Source organism: Heptranchias perlo, chromosome 6 (assembly GCF_035084215.1).
Source record: "Heptranchias perlo isolate sHepPer1 chromosome 6, sHepPer1.hap1, whole genome shotgun sequence".
Taxonomy (NCBI): Eukaryota; Metazoa; Chordata; class Chondrichthyes; order Hexanchiformes; family Hexanchidae; genus Heptranchias; species Heptranchias perlo.
This window is the reverse complement of record NC_090330.1, coordinates 4,502,108-4,520,782: the sequence shown is the minus strand read 5'-3', so window position 1 is coordinate 4,520,782 and position 18,675 is coordinate 4,502,108. Positions and strand designations below refer to the sequence as shown.

The 18,675-nt window shown below is 50.6% G+C and overlaps 1 protein-coding gene across 4 annotated transcripts in view; it reads left to right on the top strand.

Moving 5' to 3' along the window:
* LOC137322695 (glycerophosphodiester phosphodiesterase domain-containing protein 5-like) overlaps positions 1 to 18,675 on the top strand; it is a 199,152-nt gene that overhangs the window by 119,300 nt on the left and 61,177 nt on the right. For all 4 annotated transcript variants that reach the window (XR_010963209.1, XM_067985640.1, XM_067985639.1 and 1 more), the window contains exon 3: positions 12,683 to 12,786. Coding sequence is in view for 3 of the 4 variants with exons in the window: in XM_067985640.1 (XP_067841741.1) it covers positions 12,683 to 12,786 (104 nt within the window). In the remaining variant the exon portion in view is untranslated. The remainder of the gene's footprint in view (positions 1 to 12,682; positions 12,787 to 18,675) is intronic.

Genomic DNA, 18,675 nt, shown 5'->3' with positions numbered 1-18,675 from the left:
GGGATGTTGTCAGGGCCCATAGCCTTTGCTGTATCCAGTGCACTCAGCCGTTTCTTGATATCATGTGGAGTGAATCGAATTGGCCAAAGACTGGCTTCCGTGATGGTGGGGATATCGGGAGGAGGCTGAGATGGATCATCCACTCGGCACTTCTGGCTGAAGATGGTTGCAAACGCTTCAGCCTTGTCTTTTGCACTCACGTGCTGGACTCCGCCATCATTGAGAATGGGGATGTTTGCAGAGCCTCCTCCTCCCGTTAGTTGTTTAATTGTCCACCACCATTCACGACTGGATGTGGCAGGACTGCAGAGCTTTGATCTGATCCGTTGGTTGTGGAATCGCTTAGCTCTGTCTATAGCATGTTGCTTCCGCTGTTTAGCATGCATGTAGTCCTGAGTTGTAGCTTCACCAGGTTGGTACCTCATTTTTAGGTACGCCTGGTGCTGCTCCTGGCATGCTCTTCTACACTCCTCATTGAACCAGGGTTGATCCCCTGGCTTGTTGGTAATGGTAGAGTGAGGAATATGCCGGGCCATGAGGTTACAGATTGTGCTGGAATACAATTCTGCTGCTGCTGATGGCCCACAGCGCCTCATGGATGCCCAATTTTGAGCTGCTAGATCTGTTCTGAATCTATCCCATTTAGCACGGTGGTAGTGCCACACAACACGTTGGATGGTGTCCTCAGTCCGAAGACGGGACTTCGTCTCCACGAGGACTGTGCGGTGGTCAAGTAAGTTTTTCCCTCGTGTTGGTTCGCTCACCACCTGCCGCAGGCCCAGTCTAGCAGCTATGTCCTTCAGGACTCGGCCAGCTCGGTCAGTAGTGGTGCTACCGAGCCACTCTTGGTGATGGACATTGAAGTCCCCCACCCAGAGTACATTTTGTGCCCTTGCTACCCTCAGTGCTTCCTCCAAGTGGTGCTCAACATGGAGGAGGACTGATTCATCAGCTGAGGGAGGACGGTAGGTGGTAATCAGCAGGAGGTTTCCTTGTGGAACACTCTTCCCCCAAACATCTGTGGGTGATGGGACAATTTAAATTTTCAAGACCAAGATCCATAGATTTCTGTCGGGCAAGGGTATCAAAGGATATGGTGTAAAGGCGGGTAAATGGATTTGAGGTACAGATCGGCGGTGATCTAATCTAGTGGTGAAACAGGCTTGAGGTGCTGAATGGCCTACTCCTGTTCCTAAGTAACAAGTTAAGTATATGTATATTAAAAAAAATGGATGAATATTCAGTAAGGAGGTTTTCCCTTTGAATTAGGGGCAAGTTGGGCATACTGATTTTTTTTTATTCTTGCCTCCGGATACAACCATTCCAATAGTTATCTGGCCGGCCTCCCTCTTTTTCACCCTCCATAAATGCATCCAAAATTCTGCTGCCCGTACCCTAACTCGCATCAAGTCCCGTTCAACTACCACCCCTGTGCTCACTGACCTACATTGGCTCCCGGTCCAGCAATGCATCAATTTGAAAATTCTCATCCTTGTTTTCAAATCCCTCCATGGCCTCGTCCCTCCCTATCTCTGCAACCTCCTCTAGCCCTACAACCCTCCGAGATCTCTGCGTTCCTCCAGTTCTGGCCTCTTGTGCATCCCTCACTTCCTTCGCCCCACCATTGGCGGCCGTGCTGTTAGCTATCCATGCTCTAAGCTCTGGAATTCCTTCATTAAACCGCTCCACCTTTTTCTCCTCCTTTAAGTCGGTCCTTAAAACCTACCTCTTTGACCAAGACTTTGGTCACCTGTCCTAATGTCTCCTTCTTTGACTCGGTGTCAATTTTTTGTCTGACAACGCTCCTTTGAAGCGCCTTGGGATGCTTTACTACTTGAAAGGCGCTCTATAAATGCAAGTTGTTGTTTTAACTGAGCTGTCACTACCCTGCGTGTCATGAAGGCAAATCATGACACATACCACAGATGCCTGGAACGGCCATGCAAACAGTGGGTTGCTGCTTACAAATAATAACCCTGGTGCAACAGAGCAGGAGCTGATGGATTGGCGAGGTCACGACCTCCTGTCACCACGACACTCAGCTCAGCTTCCCTCGCAGTGGAGTAATTTTATCTCAGTGACATTTGAAGGAGACAGGAAATGCTGGTCGATCAGCAGCTGAGGGAGAGCGGAAAGGTTAATGTGAATTGTTCCCAACGAGCTAACCTAACTTTTTTTCAAATGCTGGCTCACCTGCTGTGTATTTCCGTTTTTGATTCAACTCCCCTGCTCTTTGAATATTGGCCTTTGGACCGTCTAAGTTCACCTGAGAGGGCCTCGGTTTAAAGTCTCATCCGAAAAACGGCACCTCTGACAGTGCAGCACTCCCTCAGTACTGCAGTGGTAATGTCAGCCTAAATTAAGTGCTCTAATCTCTGGAGTGGGACTTGAACTCACGAACTTCTGACTCCAAGGCGAGAGTGCTACCCACTGAGCCATGGCTAATTTTGTTGTTGGAGCGGTGTGAAGCATTCACCGCCACTCCCCTGCCAAACACAACAGGTGGAAGATTGCGTGCAGGTTGCGTCTCAATTTCTGGTGTTGGTGGGCGAGGGTCCAGTCTGGGGTTTGGGAAATGGACCCCTTACACGATCGGGCTCTTATTTTCCTCCCTCTTCGCTCCGTCTCTCGCTCCCTCTATATGTCTCTCTCTCTCTCTCTCTCTCTCTCTCCACTGGCTCCGTCTGATTTGATGACTGTAACCACCAGTTGTGAGCCTTGGTTAGCACAGGCCTGCAATTAGAACGTCTATCCCATCTATTGGGAGGTCTTGTTTTTCCCAGCGTGACACCCACAAAATCTCCAACCAGACGACAAGAGCTTCAGTTTCAGACATTCCGCCGTCAGTTTCTGCTGGCATGGTGATTACTGTAATTGACACCTGGTACCGATCGAGGGCGAACTTAACCCTTCGAGGACCAAGGGCTTTCCGTGCCTTTTTTTGCTTTATCCACTGCCCTGCGCTCTCTGCATAATCCTGTGACTTCCTCTGATCCAAATATTTTCCCTTTAAAAGATGCAATGGCCTCTGTCCCCTGTGACAAAGCATTTCCGTGCTCCAGCAATCCTGTGTGTAAAAAAAAATTGCTGCTAAACTCGCTGATCGCTCAGTGACTCTTAAATCGATGGTTCCTCGGCACCAACTTCCTAATTAGTGTTAATAGTTTTCCCTCTTTACTATCAAAACTTTATAATCTTAAAAATCTCCATTAAATCTCCTTAGTCTTCTCTGTTCCAGCGAAAATAGACCAAGTATCAAATCATAGAATCATACAGCACAGAAGGAGGCCGTTCGGCCCATCGTGCCTGTGCCAGCTCTTTGAAAGAGCTATCCAATTAGTCCCACTCCCCCCCCCCCACCCCACCCCGCTCTTTCCCAATGACCCTGCAAATTTCTCCTTTTCAAGATATATATCCAATTCCTTTTGAACGTTACTATTGAATCTGCTTCTACCGCCCTTTCAGGTAGTGCATTCCAGATCGTAACAACTCGCTACGTTAAAAAAAAATTCTCCTCATATCTCTTCCGCCTCCCCCCGCCCCCCCCCCCCCCCCCCCACAACCTGGTTCTTTTGCCATCTCCAGTATCTCAGGATAACTATTGTTTCTCAACCCCGGAATCATCCTGGTAAGTTGGAACATAGGAACAGGAATAGGCCATTCAGCCCCTCGAGACTATTCCACCATTCAATTAGATCATAGCTGATTTGCATTTTAACTCCATCTATCCACCTTGGTTCTGTAACCCTTAATACCCTTGCCTAACAAAAATCTATCGATCTCAGTTTTGAAAGTTTCAATTGACCTCCAGCCTCAACAAACTTTTTGGGTGAGAGAGTTCCAGATTTCCATTCCCGTCTTCAACTCTGCCGTTCAGGGGTGATGTCAGGAAGCTCTTCTTCACACATAGGGGTAGAGATTTGCATAGAACCATGCACTTGTTCTAATTTTTCTAATTGAACAGAATGCCGATCTCCATTTCTCGATGGGGAGATGCACAGCTCCTCCCAATGTCTTCAAACCTCCTCCACATTTTCAGATCGGTGACTGTGCGCCACCCGCCCCCATTGTTTGGCACCAGGGCTGGTCTTCATAAAATGTCACGCACCGTCAGCTGTTCCGTGGGAGTATCGAGTTGGTGTCTGGCTGTCGTGACCAGGAATACATTAGCACCAGCGTGACGATGAGCCCTGTTTCAGTTGGTGGGATTTAGTCAACAGACTCTTCAACTCTTGCTCTTGCCAACTGCCAGTTTCCTCGTGTAAGAGGCCAACTCAATGGAGCGCAGTCACCAGGGTCGCCGACCCTCCAGGATTGCCCTGGAGTCTCCAGGAATTAAAGATTAATCTCCTGGACACTGCTGCAAGGAAAAAAAACCGGGAAGAAAAATCATAGGGGCATTAAAAAAAATTCATTTTCTTTAAACACTTTTGTTTATTAGTGATAAAAATACTGGAAATGGGGGAAGAAAAACACTATTTGACTAGGCGGGATGATTGGAGGTGGGAGGTCACGAGATGAGACCTCTGGGAAAATGTCCCACCAGAGCTGGCAACCCAAACAGTTACAGTGAAATAAAGGGGTTACTTGCCCAGGCTTACGGGGCATACACTAATGAGCAGCACTAACAAATGCGTGATGGTACCCATGAGTGGTTGTGTACCATTACAACAGCAGCAACAACTTGCATTTATATAGCTCCTTTAATGTAGTAAAACATCCCAAGATGCTTCACCGGAGCAATTTTCAAACATTTGACATCGAGCCACATTAGGTCGAAGAGGTCGATTTTAAGGAGCGTTTCAAAGGATCAGAGCGAGGTAGGGAGGGAGGGAGTTCCAGAGCTTAGGGCCACAGCTGTCAATGGTGGAGCGATGAAAATCAGGGATGCGCAAGAGGCAAGAACTGTAGAAGCACGTAGATCTTGGAGGGTTGTAGGGGTGGAGGAGGTTACAGAGATGGAGAGGCGGCGAGGCCATGGAGGGATTTGAAAACAAAAATGAGAATTTTAAAATTGATTGGGCCCAAAGCACATTCTGTTTGTACACCATATACAGTGGGATGTACCAACAGCATTGTTGAATGGGTCCAGGCTGACCATGTGATGTTGGTCATTGGTGAGCATGGGCCAATCAGGTTCCACAACCAAAAGGAACATCCTTCCATGAGGGTTCTTGTGCGGAACCGAGTCTGTCACAGGAACACGGGTAAAAACAGAAGAAAGAACTTGCGTTTATATAATGCCTTTCACCACCTTAGGACATCCTATTATAGAAAGGATATTATTAAACTAGAAAGAGTGCAGAAAAGATTTACTAGGATGCTACCGGGACTTGATGGTTTGACTTATAGGGAGAGGTTAGATAGACTGGGACTTTTTTACCTGGAGAGTAGGAGGTTAAGGGGTGATCTTATAGAAGTCTATAAAATAATGAGGGGCATAGATAAGGTAGATAGTCAAAATCTTTTCCCAAAGGTAGGGGAGTCTATAACGAGGGGGCATAGATTTAAGGTGAGAGGGGAGAGATACAAAAGGGTCCAGAGGGGCAATTTTTTCACTCAAAGGGTGGTGAGTGTCTGGAACGAGCTGCCAGAGGCAGTAGTAGAGGCGGGTACAATTTTGTCTTTTAAAAAGCATTTGGACAGTTACATGGGTAAGATGGGTATAGAGGGATATGGGCCAAGTGCAGGAAATTGGGACTAGCTTAGTGGTATAAACTGGGCGACATGGACATGTTGGGCCGAAGGGCCTGTTTCCATGTTGTAACTTCTATGATTCTATGATTCTATCCCAAAGCGCTATCATAGAATCATAGAAAGATTACAGCACGGAAGGAGGCCATTCAGCCCATCGAGTCTACGCCGGCTCTATGCAAGAACAACCCAGCTAGTCCCACTCTCCCGCCCTATCCCTGTGGCCCTGCAAATTATTTCCTTACAAGTACTTATCTAATTCCCATTACAGCCAATTAAGTACTTTTGGGGTGTAGCCACTGTTGTAATGTAGGGAAATATGGCAGTCAGTTTGAACACAGCTAGATCCCACAAACAGCAATTTGATCATGGCCAGATCATCTGTTTTTATTGTTATTGGTTGAGGGATAAATATTGGTCCAAGACATCAGGGGCCACTCCCATGTTCTTCTTTGAACAGTGCCATGGGATCTTTTGCATCCACCTGAAAGGGCGTTTGGGGCCACGGTTTAACATCTTATCCGAAAGACGGCACCTCCAACAGTGCAGCATTCCCCTTAGTACTGCACTGGGAGTGTCAGCCTAGATTTTGTGCTCAAGCTGCTGGTGTGGGGCTTGAATCCACAACCTTGTGACTCAGAGGTGAGAGTGCTGAGCCACGGCTGACACTTGGGGTGACGAGAAAACTAATTACAATTGACCCCAATGATAATTGATGCTTACTTCCTTGCAGGTACAGAGGGAGGAGGGTGTAATCGGACTGTGGCACCTTCCCCGCACTCCCCTTCTTAAACAAGGCTGTGCTGACACCCGTTCCCCCACCTGTACCACACACGCCATCCTGGAGACCTTGATCACGTGTGCTGCCACCTTACAATGAAAACTGTCAGCAGTCTAATGTTGGAGAGTTGGGGGAGGAGAGAAATTTTTCAAAGGAGAGAAGGGAGCCCGAGAATTCTGATTTGAACAGCTGTATAAATACATCAACGTAGCAGAAATCTTTTATTCATATAAGCATTGATCCAACATCACTGTAAACAAGTTGCGCAGGTGATTTACATAACCTGTACAAGCTAATAAAAACAGAAAATGCTGGAGAAGCTCAGCAAGTCAGGCAGCATCTGTGGAGAGAGAAACAGAGTTAACGTTTCAGGTCGAAGACCTTTCGTCAGAACGGGAAGATGTTAAAAGAATTAAAGTTTTTGAGCAAGTACAGAGCCTGGGAAAGAGGAGGAGGGGGAGGGAGGGGAGGAAAGAACAAAAGGGGAAGGTCTGTGATAGGGTGGAGGGTACGAGTGACAAAAGGGATGATGGTGCAAGGCAAGGAGGGCGGGAATGGGACAGGTTAAGAAACAAAAGATTGGTCAGGAGTAGCTGTAAATGGCAGCAGCAGAACCATTACCAGCAGTGGTTCTGATCTGAAGTTACTGAAATCAGTGTTGAGTCTGGAAGGTTGTAAAGTGCCTAAACGAAAGATGAGGTGCTGATCCTTGAGCTTACATTGAGCTTCATTGGAACAGTGTAAGAGGCAGAAGACAGAGAGATCAGAGTGGGAGTGGGACGGGGAATTAAAATGGCAAGCGACCGGCAGGTCAGGGTCACGCTTGCGGACAGAGCGGAGGTGTTCAACAAAGCGATCACCCAGTTTGTGTTTGGTCTCCCCAATGTAGAGGAGACCACATCGTGAGCAGCGAATACAGTGTACTAAATTGAAAGATTTGTGAAAGGTAGGTCGTGCCTGACAAACCTGATTGAATTTTTTGAAGAGATGACTAAAGTAGCGGACAGGGGAAAGTCAATGGATGTTATTTATATGGACTTCCAGAAGGCATTTGATAAGGTCCCACATAAGAGACTGTTAGCTAAGTTAGAAGCCCATGGAATTGAGGGAAAAGTACAGACTTGGTTAGGAAGTTGGCTGAGCGAAAGTTGACAGAGAGTAGGGATAATGGGTAGGTACTCACATTGGCAGGATGTGACTAGTGGAGTCCCGCAGGGATCTGTCTTGGGACCTCAATTATTCACAATATTTATTAACGACTTAGATGAAGGCATAGAAAGTCTCATATCTAAGTTTGCCGATGAAACAAAGATTGGTGGCATTGTAAGCAGTGTAGATGAAAACACAAAATTACAAAGTGATATTGATAGATTAGGTGAATGGGCAAAACTGTGGCAAATGGAATTCAATGTAGACAAATGTGAGGTCATCCACTTTGGATCAAAAATGGATGGAACAGGGTACTTTCTAAATGGTAAAAAGTTAAAAACAGTGGATGTCCAAAGGGACTTAGGGGTTCAGGTACATAGATCATTGAAGTGTCATGAACAGGTGCAGAAAATAATCAAGAAGGCAAATGGAATGTTGGCCTTTATATCTAGAGGACTAGAGTACAAGGGGATAGAAGTTATGCTGCAGCTATACAAAACCCTGGTTAGACCGCACCTGGAGTACTGTGAGCAGTTCTGGGCACCGCACCTTCGGAAGGACATATTGGCCTTGGAGGGAGTGCAGCGTAGGTTTACTAGAATGATACCCGGAATTCAAGGGTTAAGTTACGAGGAGAGATTACACAAATTGGGGTTATATTCTCTGGAGTTTCGAAGGTTAAGGGGTGATCTGATTGAAGTTTATAAGATATTAAGGGGAACAGATAGGGTGGATAGAGAGAAACTATTTCCGCTGGTTGGGGATTTTGGGAGTAGGGGCACAGTCTAAAAATTAGAGCCAGACCTTTCAGGACCGAGATTAGAAAACATTTCTACACACAAAGGGTTGTAGAAGTTTGGAACTCTCTTCCGCAAACGGCAATTGATACTAGCTCAATTGCTAAATTTAAATCTGAGATAGATAGCTTTTTGGCAACCAAAGGTATTAAGGGATATGGGCCAAAGGCAGGTATATGGAGTTAGATCACAGATCAGCCATGATCTTATCAAATGGCGGAGCAGGCACGAGGGGCTGAATGGCCTACTCCTGTTCCTATGTTCCTACAAGTAAACTGCTGTTTCACCTGGAAGGAGTGTTTGGGGCCCTGGACGGTGGGAAGGGAGGAGGGAAGGTGCTGTGGGGAGGAGGCCCGGTGTTGGGGGTGATGGAAGAGTGGACTAGGGTGTCGCGGAGGGAGCGGTCCCTTCGGAATGCTGAAAGGGGAGAGGGGGGGGGGAAAGATGTGATTGGTAGTGGGATCGTGCTGGGGGTGGCGGAGGATGATACGTTGAATGTGGGTGTCGGTGGGCTTATAATAAATATTGGTTGAAAGCCTATCCCCAGAAATGGAGATGGAGAAAGTCGAGGAAGGGAACAGTCAGAGACGGACCGTGTGACGGCGAGGGAAAGGTGGAAATTGGAAGCGAAGTTGATGAAATTTTCCAGTTTGACACGAGAGCGGGAAACGGCACCGATACAGTCATCAATGTACCAGAAAAAATGGTGAGGGAGGGGACCTGAGTAGGACTGGAACAAAGAATGTTCCACGTATCCCACAAAAAGGCAGGCATGTTTGGGACCCATTTGGGTTCCCATAGCGACACCTTTTACTTGGAGGAAGTGAGTGGAGCATCTCACACCCTCTGCTGTTCCACTGTAATCATCTACGCCTCCTCTGGACCTATCTTTTGTTTCTATACTTGCCCCGTTATCACCTCCCTTTGCCCTACACCATTATCCCTTTTGTCATTTAATCACTCCTGCCCTCCGCCCTTTCACAGACCTTCTGCTTTGTTCTCCCCCACCCTTTCCCTGGCTCCGTACTTGCTTATAAACTGTTAAATCTTTACTTCTTCCAGTTTTGACAAAAGGTCTTCGACCTGAAACGTTAACTCTGTTTCTCTCTCTCCACAGACGCTGCTCTGACCTGCTGAGTGTTTTCCAGCATTTTCTGTTCTTATTTCAGGTTTCCAGCCTCTGCAGTGTTTTGCTTTTGCTTCACGTTCTGAAGTTGTTTATTTGTACAGATTTTGCACAAGAGATTTTATACTATAGACGTAGAGAAGATGTTTCCACTTGTGGGGGAGACCAAAACTAGGGATCATAAATATAAGATAGTCACTAATAAATCCAATAGGGAATTCAGGAGAAACTTCTTTAGCCAGAGAGTGGTGAGAATGTGGAACTCGCTCCCACAAGGAGTAGTTGAGGCGAATAGTATAGATACATTTAAGAGGAAGCTAGATAAACACAGGAGGGAGAAAGGAATAGAAGGAAATGCTGATAGGGTGAGATGAAGTAGGGAGGGAGGAGGCTCTTGTGGAGCATAAACGCTGGCATGGACCTGTTGGGCCGAGTGGCCTGCTTCTGTGCTGTAAATTCGATGTAAAAACGCAGCCGGGACATTCTAAAGACACAAGAGTGATGAAAAATGGCCCACTAGATGTTTGTGGGCAGTGTCAGTGGGAGGTTGCGTATCGGAATGTTAACAGAAAGAGCCCTGGGGTTTTCTCCTGAGTTGCTCAGAGTGTGCGTAATCTCAAGTTATAACATGGCGGAGCTCACAAGCCAGCGGACGGGTGACAATTGACTTTGCTACTCAACAGGACAAGTGCTACATGGTGTCCAGTGCAGGGAAGTTTGCATGGAGCTTTCACCTTGTGCTTCAGTTTGTTTTTATTGGCAAACAGGAAATGCATGCTCCGTCTACCTATTTTATTAATCTATTTACAAATCCTACATCTGTGCACACTTCTTGTCACTTTTATTTTACCATAAATTCCTTTGTCCACATTTATAATGGGAATTGCCTATGTAAACGGTCACATTGTAACTACACCCTCCTGCCAGTGGAGGGGGAACAGTGCCACAGCACAGGACGGTGTAATTACATAGGTAGTTTCCATTATTAATGTGGATATAAAAATTTATGTGTGGATGAATCCAAAAATAATTTAAAAGGCTAATGGAATGTTGGCCTTTATCTCAGAAGGGCTGGAATACAAAGGGTGGAAGTAATGTTACAACTGCACAGAGCTATCGTCAGACCCCATCTGGAGACTGCGTTCATTTTTGGGCACTGTGCCTCAGGCAGGATATATTGGCCTTGGAGGGGGTGCAGCGCAGATTCACCAGAATGATACCGGGGCTAAAAGGGTTAAATTATGAGGACAGGTTGCACAGACTAGGCTTGTGTTCCCTAGAATATAGAAGATTAAGGGGTGATCTAATGAAGGTGTTTAAGATGATTAAAGGATTTGATAGGGTAGATAGAGAGAAACTATTTTACCTGGTGGGGGGAGTCCAGAACAAGGGAACATGACCTTAAAATTAGAGCTAGGCCGTTCAGGGGTGATGTCAGGAAGCTCTTCTTCACACAAGGGGTAGTGGAAATCTGGAACTCTCTTCCCCCCCCCCCCCCAAAAAGCTGTTGAGGCTGGGGGTCAATTGAAAATTTCAAGACTGAGATTGATAGATTTTTGTTAGATAAGGATATTAAGGGTTATGGAACCAAGGTGGGTAGATGGAGTTAAGATGCAGATCAGCCATGGTGTCATTGAATGGTGGAACAGGCTGGAGGGGCTGAATGGCCTAATCCAGTTCCTATGTTCCAATGATAGATTATGTTTACTTGGATCAGGTTGTTTGATGTTGGATGGCTGGGTGTTGGAGGACCCCCAGATAGTTATTCCGGCCTGGGAGCATATTGCCCGCTCTCAATTGTACGTGACGTGTGGTGTGGAGACACGAAGGAAGGAATTCATAGATCTTGCTGCAGAGAAGGAGGCCATTCAGCCCATTGTGTCAGTGCTGCTCTTTAACTGGAACTACCTACTCAAAACCCATTTCTAAGAAAGACAATGAGGAGGAGAAAGAGAGTACAAGTTAGAGGGGCATGCAATAGGCCCTAGGACCCATTCAATCTCATCCTTTCAGAGTAACAACTTTCCTCTCTCCTGAATAACATTCTCATCTCTACAGGGAGTATGTTATTTTTATATATATATATAAAATAAAAAATGTCCAAGATGTGGAGGGTCAGGGATATAATTGAGCATTTTCTGGGGTGTGTTTTGCTGGGGTGAATCCCATTGCTTTCAGCCCAAGGTCGTAAAATCTCTGCTTAGAGTTGTCAGAAATGCAGATCCCTGAAGGTAGCAGGACAGGTGGATAAGGTGGTTAAGAAGGCAAACGGGACACTTTCCTTTATTAGCCGAGTCATTGAATATAAGAGCAAGGAGGTTATGCTGGAATTGTATAAAACACTGGTTCGGCCACAGCTTGAGTACTGTGTACAGTTCTGGTCACCACATTACAGGAAGGATGTAATTGCACTAGAGAGGGTACAGAGGAGATTTACGAGGATGTTGCCAGGGCTGGAGAATTTTAGCTATGAGGAAAGATTGGATTGGCTGGGGTTGTTCTCTTTGGAACAGAGGAGGCTGAGGGGTGATTTAATTGAGGTGTACAAAATTGAGGGGCCCAGATAGAGTGGAGAGGAAGGGTCTATTTCCCTTAGCAGAGGGGTCAATAACCAGGGGACATAGATTTAAAGTGATTGATGGAAGGATTTAGAGGGGAGCTGAGGAAATTTTTTTTCACCCAGAGGGTGGTGGGGGTCTGGAACTCACTGCCTGAAAGGGTGGCAGAGGCAGAAACCCTCAACTCATTTAAAAAGTACCTGGATGTGCACCTGAAGTGCCGTAACCTACAAGGCTACGGACCAAGTGCTGGAAAGTGGGATGAGGTTGGATGGCTCATTTTCAGCCAGTGTGGTCACGATGGGCCGAATGGCGGTCTCCTGTGCCGTAAATGTGCTATGATTCTATGAAATGGAGGGTGCACGTGACATTCGGTAACGCCACCGGATGACCAATTTAACCAGCATGCTCGTTGGCTGTTGACCTGAAGAGGCCATCAGAGTGTCAGGACCGTGATTGGGGTTAATCTCGGCTGATTTTGAGGGGGTGGGGCCCACACTTAGATGGGCAAAGCTCCCTCGTTCCTCACCCTGAGTCGCACTGATGTGTTTTTTTCTCCCCCCATGTTGCCTTGCAGTGGGAGCGCCTGTGGTTCCTCATCCTTTCCATCACCTTCTTCCTGACGCTGGTCTGGTTCTACTTCTGGTGGGAGGTGCACAACGACTACAATGAGTTCAATTGGTAAGTGAGGAGGCTTGTTCGATGGTTGAGTGTTGACTAGAGAGGTTATAATGCATGATTACACTTTTAAACGTCCCTTTGTATGATGGAGTCGGATCCTACTAGAGCCTGGTTCTCTCAATGCCCAATTTGTGCTGTTTACACCACACGCTTAACTTCAACAACCTTGACCGCCCTCCCTATCTCTCTAACCTCCTTCAGCTCCACAACCCTCTGAGATCTCTGTACTCCTCCAATTCTGGCCTCTTGCGCATCCCCCACTTCCTTTGCTCCACCATTGGCGGCCGTGCCTTCAACCACCTAGGCCCTAAGCTCTGGAATTCTTCTTCCTAAACGTCTCCGCCTCTCTGCCTCTCCCTCCACCTTTAAGATGCTCCTTAAAACCTACCTCTTTGACCAAGCTTTTGGTCACCTGTCCTAATACCTCCTCCTTTGGCTCGGTGTTAATTTTTGTCTTGAAAACTCTCCTGCGAAGCACTTTGGGACATTTTACTGTGTTAAAGGCGCTATAAAAATGCAAGTTGTTGTTGTTGTTGTTGATTTGCCTGCTGAACTTAGTAATTTACTATTCCGGCCTAATTTTTATTTACCCTCTCTCTTCCCCAGTGGTAAGTGCAGGTAACACGGTGACGTACTGAGCCATAGAGGCCAGGAAGGTCCCCAGGTTGATTCCCAGTCTGTGCTGCGCATGTAGTTACTTAGGAACAGTAGGAGGCCATTCAGCCCCTTGAGCCTGTTCCGCCATTCAATTAGATCATGGTTGACCTGTATCTCAAATCCATCTACTTGCCTTGGTTCCGTAATCCTTAATACCTTCGCCTAACATCAATCTATCGATCTCGTTATTGAAATTTTCAATTGACCCCCAGGCTCAACAGCCTTTTACGGGAGGGAAGCGTTCCAGATTTCCACTCCCCTTTGTGTGAAGAAGTGCTTCCTGACATCACCCCTGAATGGCCTCGCTCTAATTTTAAGGTGCGGCTCCCTTGTTCTGGACTCCCCCATCTGAAGAAATAGTTTCTCTCCACCCTATCCAATCCCTTAATCATCTTAAACACCCCAATTAAATTACCCCTTAATCTTCTAAACCCAAGGGAATACAAGTCTAGTCTATGCAATCTGGCCTCATAATTTAACCCTTTTAGCCCTGGTATCATTCTGGTGAATCTGCGCTGCACGCCCTTCAAGGCCAATATATCCTTCCGGAGTGCGGTGCCCAGAACTGAACACAGTATTTCAGATGGGGTCTGACCAAGACTTTGTACAATACAATCAATTAACCTGCCAATTAATCCGTGAGCCACCCAATCCCACCAGGATCTGGCATTGATAGAAGTACCCTTTCCAATGGTACAGGGGTCAGGAGCAGGATCCTTGGCCAATTTTTACCCTCTCATAGAACTATAGCATCATACAGCACAGAAAGAGGCCATTCGGCCCATCATGTCTGGACCGGCTCTTTGAAAGAGCTATCCAATTAGTCCCACTCCCCTGCTCTTTCCCCAAAGCCCTGCATATTTTCTCCTTTCAAGTATTTATCCAATTCCCTTTTGAAAGTTCCTATTGAATCTGCTTCCACCGCCCTCTCAGGCAGCGCATTCCAGATCGTAACACTCAGTGTGAAAGTATTTCTTCTCATCTCCATTCTGGTTCTTTTGCCAATTGCCCTAAATACCACCCACACTCCGTCTCTCCCCCACCCCCCCCCAGCTCCGTCTCTCCCCCACCCCCCCCCCAGCTCCGTCCTCTCCCCCACCCCCCCCCCAGCTTCGGTCTCTCCCCCCACCCCCCCCCCCAGCTTCGTCTCTCCCCCACACCCCCCCCCCCCAGCTTCGTCTCTCCCCCACCCCCCCCCCCCCAGCTCCGTCTCTCCCCCACCCCCCCCCCCAGCTCCGTCTCTCCCCCACCCCCCCCCCCAGCTCCGTCTCTCCCCCACCCCCCCCCCAGCTCCGTCTCTCCCCCACCCCCCCCCCCCCAGCTCCGTCTCTCCCCCACCCCCCCCCCAGCTCCGTCTCTCCCCCACCCCCCCCCCAGCTCCGTCTCTCCCCCACCCCCCCCCCCCCCAAGCTCCGTCTCTCCCCCACCACCCCCCCCAAGCTCCGTCTCTCCCCCACCCCCCCCCCCCCAAGCTCCGTCTCTCCCCCACCCCCCCCCCCAAGCTCCGTCTCTCCCCCACCCCCCCCCCCAAGCTCCGTCTCTCCCCACCCCCCCCCAGCTCCGTCTCTCCCCACCACCCCCCAGCTCCGTCTCTCCCCCACCCCCCCCCAGCTCCGTCTCTCCCCCACCCCCCCCCCAGCTCCGTCTCTCCCCCACCCCCCCCGCTCCGTCTCTCCCCCACCCCCCCCAGCTCCGTCTCTCCCCCACCCCCCCCCAGCTCCGTCTCTCCCCCACCCCCCCCCCCCAGCTCCGTCTCTCCCCCACCCCCCCCCCCAGCTCCGTCTCTCCCCACCCCCCCCCCCAGCTCCGTCTCTCCCCCACCCCCCCCCCAGCTCCGTCTCTCCCCCACCCCCCCCAGCTCCGTCTCTCCCCCACCCCCCCCCAGCTCCGTCTCTCCCCCACCCCCCCCCAGCTCCGTCTCTCCCCCACCCCCCCCCAGCTCCGTCTCTCCCCCACCGCCCCCCCAGCTCCGTCTCTCCCCCACCGCCCCCCAGCTCCGTCTCTCCCCCACCACCCCCCCAGCTCCGTCTCTCCCCCACCCCCCCCAGCTCCGTCTCTCCCCACCCCCCCCCCCCAGCTCCGTCTCTCCCCCACCCCCCCCCAGCTCCGTCTCTCCCCCACCCCCCCCCCCAGCTCCGACTCTCCCCCACCCCCCCCCCCCAGCTCCGTCTCTCCCCCACCCCCCCCCAGCTCCGTCTCTCCCCCCCCCCCCCCCCCCCAGCTCCGTCTCTCCCCCACCCCCCCCCCAAGCTCCGTCTCTCCCCCACCCCCCCAGCTCGTCTCTCCCCCACCCCCCCCCCAGCTCCGTCTCTCCCCCACCCCCCCCCCCCAGCTCCGTCTCTCCCCCACCCCCCCCCAGCTCCGTCTCTCCCCACCCCCCCCCAGCTCCGTCTCTCCCCCACCCCCCCCCAGCTCCGTCTCTCCCCCACCCCCCCCCCAGCTTCGTCTCTCCCCCACCCCCCCCCCCAGCTCCGTCTCTCCCCCACCCCCCCCCCCAGCTCCGTCTCTCCCCCCACCCCCCCCCCAGCTCCGTCTCTCCCCCACCCCCCCCCAAGCTCCGTCTCTCCCCCACCCCCCCCCCCCAAGCTCCGTCTCTCCCCCCACCCCCCCCAGCTCCGTCTCTCCCCCACCCCCCCCCCAGCTCCGTCTCTCCCCCACCCCCCCCCAGCTCCGTCTCTCCCCCCACCCCCCCCCAGCTCCGTCTCTCCCCACCCCCCCCCCCAGCTCCGTCTCTCCCCCACCCCCCCCCCAGCTCCGTCTCTCCCCCACCCCCCCCCCAGCTCCGTCTCTCCCCCACCCCCCCCCCAGCTCCGTCTCTCCCCCACCCCCCCCCAGCTCCGTCTCTCCTCTCCCCCCCCCCCCCCCACAGCTCCGTCTCTCCCCCACACCCCCTAGCTCCGTCTCTTCCCCCCCCCCCCCCCCACCACCACCAGCTCCGTGTCTCCCCCCCCCCCCCCCCCCCCAACCAGGTCCGTCTCTTCCCCCCCCCCCCCACCAGCTCCATCTCTCTCTCTCCCCACCCCCCACCACCAGCTCCGTCTCTCCCCCCCACCCCCCCAGCTCCGTCTCTCCCCCACCGCCCCCCCAGCTCCGTCTCTCCCCCACCCCCCCCCCCCAGCTCCGTCTCTCCCCCACCCCCCCCCCCAGCTCCGTCTCTCCCCCACCGCCCCCCCAGCTCCGTCTCTCCCCCCCCCCCCCCCCCCCCCAGCTCCGTCTCTCCCCCCCCCCCCCCCCCCCCCCACCAGCTCCGTGTTCTCCCCCCCCACCCCCCCCCCCCACAAGCTCCGTCTCTCTCCCCTCCCCCTTCACAAAGCAGAGGTCTGAAGCTGGGATCTTCCTCCCCCTGTGTGGCTCAGTACTGCACAGCGCCCCCGACTGGGCATCCAGCAGACGAGCGGCAGTCTCAAACTTAACTGCAGGAGCCTCTGATGCAAAATAAACCCCCAACTTATCAAAAGCCTTTACTTGCATCAACAAACCGTCAGAACAAGCCGACTATTCAGCAGCCACACTGAGCCGCTCAGTCAGCTTGGTGCCACAGGATCTGACTGGAACAAGCCTGCGTTTCATGCTCACTGTTTACAGGCGAGGCTCTCCAGAGGAGCTTCCTGTCCGTCCGTCTGCTTTCGCGCGTCACTGGAGCTGCCCTGGGTTTTTCAGCAAACTTCACCAGATGCAAAAACAAACTCCGACACGGGTGGGTCTCCGCACCCTTTCGAGGTCTAGAACCTTCTTTCTCTAATGTTTAAGAGCCCTGTCGTTCTGTTTGTGTGTGTGTGTGTGTGTGTGTGTGTGTGTGTGTTTGTGTGTGTGTGTGTGTTTTCAGTCTTGAGGGATATTTGAAGAATGCAGCTCTTTCCCATTTCGGATATTCGGACCCTGATGGAGCATTGTCTTGTGGTCCCACTTTCAACGTCCCTCTCAAACACGAACCACACAACCTCAACTGAGCTAGTGTTCCACTGTCAGATTTTAGCCCAATCTGTGCTGACTTGCATCGTATTTACGGCATAGAATCAGGCCATTTGGCCCAACTGGTCCATGCCGGTGTTTATGCTCCACACGAGCCTCCTCTCTCCCTATTTCATCTAACCCTATCGGCATATCCTTCTATAACTTTCTCTATCATGTGTTTATCTAGCTTCCCCTTAAATGCATCTATGCTATTTGTCTCAACCACTCCACGTGGTAGCGAGTTCCGCATTCTAACCACTCTCTGGGTAAAGAAGTTTCTCCTGAATTCCTTATTGGATTTATTAGTGGCTATGTGAGGTGTTTCCTGCTCGCTGGCAGAACGTTGCTGAGTCTCACCAGAGACTCCATGCGTCACCAAATTGGATATGGTGGGGCACTGGGAAATGGGACAAAGAGGTGGCGGGGAGAGCAGGAGCTGGGGTGCAATAAAAGACAGAGTCTGGAACCCGGGGGGAGGAGTGGGGGTGGAACAGAGCAGGGATTGAGGAGTGGGGGGAGGGGGAGGAAGTTCAGCAAGGGCAAGGGGTCCGGCAGAATGAGTCGTGAAAAGAAAGACAGAGGAATGAAAGAACTTGCATTTATATAGCGCCTTTCATGACCTCGGGACGTCCCAAAGCACTTTACAACCAATGAAGTACATTTTAAAAGTTGTAATGTAGGAAATGCGGCAGCCGATTTGAGTACAGCAAGGTCCCACAAACAACAATGAGATAATGACCAGATAATCTTTTTTTTGGTGATGTTGGTTGAGGGATAAATATTGGCCCAGGACACCGGGGAGAACTCCCCCTGCTCTTCTTTGAAATAGTGCCATAATAGAGGACCTCAAAGTATCCTGGGATAACTGGGGAATTAAGAGTGAAACGAGTTCTGCTGTGGATGACCTTTGAAAGACGCGCTGTGTGAAGCCAGCGAGGGAGGTTGTTCTGGTAATGATGAGGTTTGTAACAGCCTGATGGAGCAATTGTGTTCGTTTATAGTTCTGTCCAACACAGCCTTGAGCGTTCGTTCGGGGCCTATAATTAACAAGTGTCTCAGAGAAACAGCAGGCCTCTTCTAATTGTCTCTCTGTGTGAAGTTTCTTTTTATTTTAGCTTGGCAACCTCTCCTCACGTCACTTAATTCTCCCATGTAGGGTGAAAGAAAGACATCATACAGCGCCTTTCGTGACCTCAGGACATCCCAAAGCGCTTTACAGCCAACAAAGTACTTTTTGAAGTGTAGCCACTGTTGTAATGTATGGAAATGCGGCAGCCA